This window comes from Microcebus murinus, chromosome 24, assembly GCF_040939455.1.
Source record: "Microcebus murinus isolate Inina chromosome 24, M.murinus_Inina_mat1.0, whole genome shotgun sequence".
In the NCBI taxonomy this organism is placed as follows: domain Eukaryota; kingdom Metazoa; phylum Chordata; class Mammalia; order Primates; family Cheirogaleidae; genus Microcebus; species Microcebus murinus.
In genome coordinates this window covers 20384021-20392469 of record NC_134127.1, presented here as the reverse complement: position 1 = coordinate 20392469, position 8449 = coordinate 20384021, and the positions used below count along the sequence as shown (strand labels likewise).

The following is an 8449-nucleotide window of genomic DNA, read 5'->3' as shown; positions in this document are numbered from 1 at the left end:
TCATTACCCTATGGAGTAAAATGCTCCTGATGTAAAATTTGCCTTATCTATAGGGCAGGCCAGGCCAGGTGGGATGCAGTTGTTGGCTTGCTCCCAGGACTGCAAGCTGTGACACCTGGGCAGTGACACAGAGGGGCAGTAAGAGGAGAAGGACTTGGCTCTACCCAGAAAAGTCAAAATACTCAGAGGATGCCGTGCATGAAATCCAGTTCATAACTACCAGTCCCTGCACACACTCTTTCTCTCTCTCTCTCTCTCTCTCTCTCTCACTGTCTCAAGGGCAGCAACAGCCTCACACCAGCCTCCAGTTTGCAGTAGTCCCCTGACAACAGTTTCAGCACATACAATCAATATGGATATTAATATAATCAACTGATATGATACTATCAATTAATATATCAATTGATACTATCAATTAGTACAAGTACAGTGCTTTGAACAACACATTCTAAGCATTAGGTAAGTATTAGCTACTATTGTTTTAGTGCCATGCTGAGGATTTCAGTATTGCTGGATTTCATTAGTTTAGACAGACCTATTTCACATAATCTGAGTGCAATGCTAGCTCAGGTCACCCTAAAACAGTTGGACAAGAAATGGGCCAGCCTCCTGCCGACACTGAGCCCTCTCTAGAGGGGTAGGAGAGTCTGTCCATGGAGACCAGCCAGGTGTCTTTTCTCCTTTCTCCTTTCTCCTGCTCACTCATTTCCTCCTGCTCAGATCTCAGATGACACCAAACAGCTTCTATCCTCACATTGAGTGGAGGAGGCCATTGGGAATGTGCTGGGCCTACTATGCCCTTGGGCCCTGGTTTCTCAGGGGCCTTAAGCCAAGCTCAGCAGTTGGAGTCTGGGCCCCCCAGCCCCAGCCTCATCCCCAAGACCACCTGCTTAGGCCGGACCACTCCCTGCCACCCGCTCACCCCAGCTTTCCCCAGCCCTCTCCAGCCAGCCTGATTCTGTCCAGAGGTCTGGGAGGAAGCACTACCATGCTAGACCTGCCACGCTGTCAGTTTTCCTGGTACCAATCAGCTGACTGCTGGCTTTGATGGGGGATATATTTAAAATATTTTGTAGTAAAAAAAAAAAAAGGCAAAAATCAAACTGGCCTACACATTGAGAGACATGGGCCAACATTCTGACTTGGTCCCTAACGTGTAATTTTAAATGAGCCACTGAGATTCTCTGAACCTTAGTTTTTCCCACTTCTAAAATGATGCCTAAGGCCTCATACCATCTGATTCTATGAATTTTTAAGTGGGAATGCCACAATGTCTCTGTTTCTAGACACTGCCCTCTCTCCACCATACCTTGTTCCACACCTTCCAGTTTGTTCTCAGTCTCCCTTCTTTCCTCCCCGGAGCCCTTTCAGAGGGGAAGGGAGCCTGGAGAAGTATATGACCAGATGAAAGGTTTGTCCCTGCCCAAAGCACTGCAGGCAGCAGAGGGGCACTACTGCAGGGTGGTCCAGAGGGTCTGCCCTCCCTTCTCCCTTATGAGCTCTGAAAACATCAGGAGGGCCCTGCCTGCCCAGGAGCCACAGGGGCAGGACCTGCCTCAGGCCAAATATAAACTCCTCTTTGAGCTGACTTACTGCCCCCCCCCAAGTGGTTCACAGCTGTGCTGTCCCAAATAAAGGAGCCCTAGTCAGTAGTCCTGGGAGAAAGCAGTTTCTCTGTGAGCCAGGCTCTCTGGGTCTCCAGGCCCCATCTAGTCTCAGGGGTCAGGAGAACCCTCTGGAAGAACAGGCAGAGTCCCAGCGCCTTGCCCATCACCTCACAGGGGTCTGCACCCACCCTGTGCCTAGAAATTGGCTCTGCCACCTTCTCAGATGATCATCCACCCTGGATATCACCATTGTGGGGCACCACGAGCCTACAACAACCTGCTCAGCTTTACAGCAGGCTCTAGGGAAGGTCTCAAATTGTTTCTGGCATTCAGGGCAGGGTGGGAAGGTCAGAGCCTCCTCCCCTAGACAAACAGTCCCCAATGTGTCTCCCAGGCGAGAGCCCCTGTTAAGCTGTTGAGCAGACCAGGCTCTGAAGGACAGTGGCCACCCAGTTAGAGGGCAGGAAAACTTCTGCAGATGCAGCCCCCTGCAGCCTGGGGCGCTCTAGAAATCGGCAACCATGGAGGGGATGGAGGGGAGGTGATCAGGGCATCCTTAGCAAAATACTCTTGAGTGCCTATTGCCCAATAAATCTCCCCAATGGCTTTCCTTGGGTGATAAGCATTGGTGAGGGGCCGAAGGAGGTTGAGTGATATCATCTGCTACCGAAGTTTCCCAAGCCCTGAGTTCCTTGGCCTAGCAGAGAGGCCTACAGGGAAAGCTGGCATGCAGGGCTGGAGTGGGGGGAGTCAGACCTTTATAAAAGGTCTTGGAACAGAGGGAAAGAGGCCCATTGGCAGGGATAGGATATACTTTTTCCAGATTACTAATTAACATTCAACCCATTCACTTTATCAATCTAATATCATTTTTTCTATATCATTCTTGGAGGTAAGTTACACACATCACATGCCTTTGCCCCTACATACTTCGGCGTTTGTGTCCCAAGCATATTCTCATACGCAATCACAGTGCAATGTTTAGTGATTTAACATTGACTCATTGTCCCTGTTCCAGTTTTGTTAGCTGTCCCAGTAACGTCCGGTACAGAATCCAGCTGAGGGTCAAGCCCCGCACCTAGTATCCATGCCTCTGAGCGCCTCAGGTTTAGTAGCTCTGTGCCACCCACCTCTCCTCATCCCGGGCACCCAAAAGTCTCATTTGTAAGGTGCGGTGGTAGTGGTTGGCCTGCTTCTCTGTGAGTAAAGGCTCTCTGACAGTCTTTAAGAGCTAAATGGAGTAGTTCTCTTCCGCATCATTATTCCGAAGAAGCGTCTCCACTTCTACCGCGGGTTGGTTGGAGCTCCGGAGATCCGCTGCGGTTTCCGCTCCCGGCCTGGGAAAACGCTTAGGGCGCAGGGAGGCGAGCCACAGGACAAGGAGGAATCGGGGAAGGAATCCTCTGCAGGAGAGCCGCGCGGACAGTGCCAAGGACGCGCCTTGTCCGCCGGGTCACCTGGAGCGCTGGGCGGCCAATCCGCGGCGCGGGCCGGGTCCCCGCGGCCAATGGGAAGGCGGCGCGGCGCGCTCCCCCGGGGCTATAAGTGGCCCGCCGGCGGAAAGTGAAAGTGATGCGGGCGCGGCGGGCACAGCAGCCGGGATGCTCAGGGTCCCTGAGCCGCGGCCCGGGGAGGCGGAGGCGGCCGGCGGCAGCCCCGGGGCCGCGCCGCCGCTCCAGTCCAAGCCGCTCACCTCCTTCCTCATCCAGGACATCCTGCGGGACCCGGGGCCCCCGCGCCAGCCTGATCCGAGGTGCGACCCAGAGCCAGAGTCAGGCGAAGGAGGAGGCCGCGCCCGGACGCCAACGGACGAGCTGAGCTCCGGGACCCGCGCCGCGCCCGGGGAGGCCGACATGCCGGCAGAGACCGAGCCAGGTGAGCCGGGGAGGTCGGGCCGGGCTGGGTTCCGCGGGAGGGGCGATGGGCCCGAGGATGGCACGGGTCCCAGGCGGGCCTCCCAGAGCCGGGATGCGGGGACGCGGGGCCCCGCGGCGACAGGCGGAGGGACCTCCCCGCCCCCGCCGTCACCGGAGCGCCTCAAGGATTCTCCAGAGCTCCGGCGTCAGGGCGGCGCAGGATGTGACACCGGCGTGACCCGCCCAGCTCCGTGCGCTCTGCTCCGCGGGGCTCCCACGCCGGCGCGCAGCCGGGTCTCTCACTGTGCCTAGATGAAAATCCCGACCCCCGGCCACCCTCCATTGCACCAGCCCACGTCATCTGTCCGCGGTCGCCAGGACTGATAACAGCTCATTAATACGAACAAATTAGTTTGACCAGCAGACTTCCTTTTGCTTCCCAATCCCATGGGCAGTAAAACAGTGAATCTGGGTGTTCCCCTCGGTGTTGGGGAGCTATGACACCGTAGGAACAGTTAGTATAGCCTTATTTTCTTTCCTGTCACTTCTTATGAGGCAACCTAATGCCTCGTTTAGAGAAAGGGGGATTAAAGCTGGGCATAAGCTTGGCTTTGCCTCGCCCATGGCACAAGCCGCCTCTTGCCTACCCAGATGCTAACACCGGATGCCTCTGCCAGGTACCTCGTTCCTCCGTGTCTTCCCTGCTGCCCTTCTGCCACCTCTGCTCAGCACACACATCTACGGTGTTTCCCCGAAAATAAGACAGGGTCTTATATTTTTCCTCAAGAAGACACTCTGAAAATAAAAGGGCTTATTTTCAGGGGATGTGTTATTTGTTTTAAGTATGGTACAACAATCTACATTTATTCAAATATAGTTAAGTCGTCTTCTTCTGGAACATCATCATAACTCTCCAAACCCCGAATTCCATCCTGAATATCTTGCGACTCTATTTTCTTTAGAACCATTGGCCCCAATCTCTCATGTTGAGCAATAGAGCTCTCATGGGGCAGATGAGAAGGGCTGCTCATCTTCTTTACCACTCAGTGAGGAAATGCATGGGTTGTGCAGATACGAGTAGCTACGCCCATCACTAGGTCTTATTTTCCGGGTAGGGATTATTATTGTACAAATGCTCAGAAATCCTGCTAGGGCTTATTTTATGGGTAGGTCTTATTTTCGGGGAAACACATACAGTTTCCATTTAATTCTACCGGGTAATATGGCAGAAAGCTCAACCACTAAACGCTTATAACTTTGGGTTCTTGCTGATTATTAGAAAAATGAATACATCACATACACATTTACTCCTAGCTCACTCCAGAGAGTCCCTTAGTCATGTGAAAAAAGTGAAATGTATCCAAGATGACAGTGGGCTGTTTGTTCACTCACTAAAGAGATAAGGGTGGACTGAATTCTGCTCTCTTCCCCACTAACATGTAACTTTTTTCTTCCCAACCCTCCTTCTTCCTTCTCCTTTACAGATAGGCACTTTGGGACTTATCTATTGGACTGTGAAGACACTCCAGGCGCCTTACCAAGCCTTCCCCAGACCCCCAAGCAGCCGCAGAAGCGCTCCCGAGCTGCCTTCTCCCACACTCAGGTGATCGAGTTAGAGAGGAAGTTCAGCCATCAGAAGTACCTATCAGCCCCGGAAAGGGCTCACCTGGCCAAGAACCTTAAGCTCACTGAAACCCAAGTGAAAATATGGTTCCAAAATAGACGCTATAAGACGAAGCGAAAGCAGCTCACTTCTGATCTGGGAGACTTGGAACAGCACCCCTCCTTGCCAGGCCTGAAAGAGGAGGGCTTCTCCCGAGCCTCCCTGGTCACCATGTATAACAGCTACCCCTATTACCCCTACCTTTACTGTGTGGGCAGCTGGAACCCAGCTTTCTGGTAATGCCAGCTCAGATGACAACCACGTATGATCAAAAACTGCCTTGCACAGGGGGTCTCTCTACAAAGGAAAAGGGGCCAAGATCAGGTAGCAACAGGGAGCCAGAGGTGTGCAGACCAAAGCCGTTGGTGGTTTGCGTGGAAATCCCAGAGTCCTCACTAGTGGGCCAATGTCAGATCTAGGACAGTGAATGTTTTAATATCTAAATAGTTCCCCCGATGCATACTGTAGATCATTTTTGCTTTCGGCTACCTGTTTGAAGGGAGAGAAAATCAAGTGCCATCTCCAGCACTCTGTATGATTGTGGATGAGTGGTCCAACAGCTCCTGAGGATCCTTTTTCTGCGCTCCATCCTCTAGGAGACCTGAGCAGCAACTCTGAGAGGGCAAACTTAGAGGGAGAAAGGACAGCCAAGACTCAGATGTCACCTGCTGAGTTAAACTTTTTATTGGCCTTGAAATATGGCCAAGGTTTCTTTCTGTCCCTGTAAAAGAGGGGAAACAGAGGGTCTCAAAGAGGAAGCCCTTATGCTCGGTACAGATTGCCATGGGAGATAGAGCAGGGTGGGAGGAGATGAAAATATCAGCTTCCTTTGAAAATAGTATGCCAATTTAAGTATTCACAGGGTGGCCCGAATAGAACAAGATGCACTCACTGTGGTTTTAAGACAAGCTGTATAAACAGAACTCTACTGCAACAGGTGGGGTCATGCCAGAAGAATCTCTGTATGTGCAAGACAGGGGCCTAACTAGAGTCTCCACACTAATGCTGGGGGCCACTGCAATTTTAATTAGCAAAAGGTAGAATGGCCTCTTCTGAACTGTTTGTTGTGTCCTAGGCTGAAGAATTTAGAATCAAACGTTTCCTGGAGTTTCATATTCCATAATTCATACTCTATAATTCCATACTCTATAATTCATACTATATCATGACAGATAACTTAATTCTCTACCATGGGTTCTTCCTTCCCTTTTATTTTTATTTTTAATTTATTTTTTTTCCTACATTAATCACCCACTAAAGGGCTTCATGTCAGTCAAGACTTTTTGTCTGGCTACACCTAATATTCACCTTCCTTATTTAGCCTGAGATCTGGTCTTCCCTTTTTTTTCTTTCCTCCAAAGCTTTATCTTTCCTAGGTTAAAAAAAAATTAGGGGGGCAGATTCTGAATTGGCTAAAAGACACACATTTTTCAAACTAGCAACTCTTATTTCTTTCCTTTAAAAATATACGGCATTAAATCTCAAATCCTATTTAAAGACCTGACAGCTCCAGAAGGTCACTGCTGCTTTTATACGACTTTCTGGTGGCTCTGTTGTTACAATCAAAGTCTGGCAACCTTTGAGAATCTCTGCAGACAGGCAGAGGAGGTAAGAGGTGTGGGGTTTTCACATAGAAGGGAGAACACAGTGCAAATGAAGGGCCGGTGTCACTAAGCTGTCTCTAGTGGAAGTAGAGGGCTTGGGGCATGGGCAGGGAAGAAAACGCAGCCCAGGCCTTACCTAGTTCAAGTGAAGGGGCTGACAGCACTTTTCAGGAAGAGGCTCACAGGAAAAGGAAAATGGTTTCAAAACACAACATTACCGTGGTTTCCATCAGAAAATAAAGCAAAAAACTATCTAAATGTTTCAGGAACTGTGTTTCATGCCTATCAGGGGTCCCCAATCAGAATGAGCAGAGAGCAAAGAAGACATCTGGCTGTCCTTCCAAGTCCATTCTATTATCTCAGGTGACCTGGTCGAGGGGAGACAACAGCAACAAAAAAATTACTAATGGGATAGCCCGAGGACTGGAAGTCTCTTGATCCCACTGCTTAATTCTGTTTAGTGAGAAACTTTCCAATTTTCTCCTAGTAAAAGGGCAAATTTACTGTTGGTGGCAAAACTGCCAAGGTCAGTCAATAGAAAGTTGGCCATTTTCACCCCATTTTTCTATGGTTTGGGCTCTGTGTTGAATTACTGTTCAATGTCTCATGCTGCTGACACCCACCACAGTACTAGATAGTACAAAAGGCAGAGTGTCCTAAATTGCTTTCTCCTTTTTACACATCTTTTAAAATAAATGTTCAGTGCTCAGTCTCTACTCAGTACTTTTTCTTTCTCCACCTCTGAATTTAATTCTTTCAATCTGCAATTCTGTAAGAATTAAACATTTTACTGTGATGTAGATTGTGTTGCCAAAAAAAAAGGTCTTTGTTTAAATTTATTTGGTTTGTAAATCCATCTTGCTTTCCCCCGTTGGAACACTCATTGACCTATATCTGAACCTATATCTAAAACCATTTGAAGAAATAGCCTATATCTGACAGATGAACTGGACAGTGCACTGAACCATTTCACCCAGACAGCCTGTTTCTGTCCCGTCTGATAAATTAATCTGAGTTCTCACCATGCATAACCAACCCTGCTTGGATCTGTACATAAAAGCCTGTGACTTGAAGTTTAGTAAAGTGCCCCCACCAAACTTTATTTTTCTATGTATTTTTTGCAACATATGAGTGTTTTTAAAATAAAGTATCTATGTCTTTATCAGACCTGAGTGTGATGTTCAGTTTCCTAAAAATGCATGTTAACTAACTTACATATTTCTAGTTACCATGTCCCTCACCCTCAATCCACCTGAAAACCTCTGATGACCAAATGATCAAAAGCAGCAGTTTTGCCAGCAGCCAGTGATGGTCACTCTTTCATAAGTGCACGGTCCTCCATTCCTGGTAAAACATGGGGAAGGGAAAAGATTTTTCTTCTGTCTTCAGTTTGATAATTACCTACTCCATCCCAGGGATACCTTTCTTTCTTTCCTTTTTCTTTTCTTTCCTTTCTTTCTTTTCTTTGCTTTCTTTTTTTTTCCTGTAGAGACAGAATCTTGCTCTGTCTCCCTGACTGGAGTACAGTGGCATGATCATAGCTCACTGAAACTTCAAACTCCTGTGCTGAAGTGATCCTCATACCTAGCCTCCCAAGTAACTGAAACTACAGGTGTGCACCACCATGCTCAGCTAATTTTATTTATTTTGGGGAGTAGAGACGGTTACTTGGAGTGGTCTCAAACTCCTGGCCTCAAGCAATCCTCCTGCCTCAGCCTC

At 49.0% G+C, this 8449-nt stretch overlaps 1 protein-coding gene across 1 annotated transcript; it reads left to right on the top strand.

Annotated features, from left to right (window-relative positions):
* The first annotated feature begins 3184 nt into the window (after window positions 1-3184).
* Window positions 3185-7895, top strand: NKX3-1 (NK3 homeobox 1). Its single transcript, XM_012739353.2, has 2 exons — window positions 3185-3482; window positions 4948-7895. Exons 1-2 carry the CDS (start codon window positions 3209-3211, stop codon window positions 5364-5366), a joined length of 693 nt encoding a protein of 230 aa, XP_012594807.1. The 5' UTR covers window positions 3185-3208; the 3' UTR covers window positions 5367-7895.
* The last annotated feature ends 554 nt before the right edge of the window (window positions 7896-8449 follow it).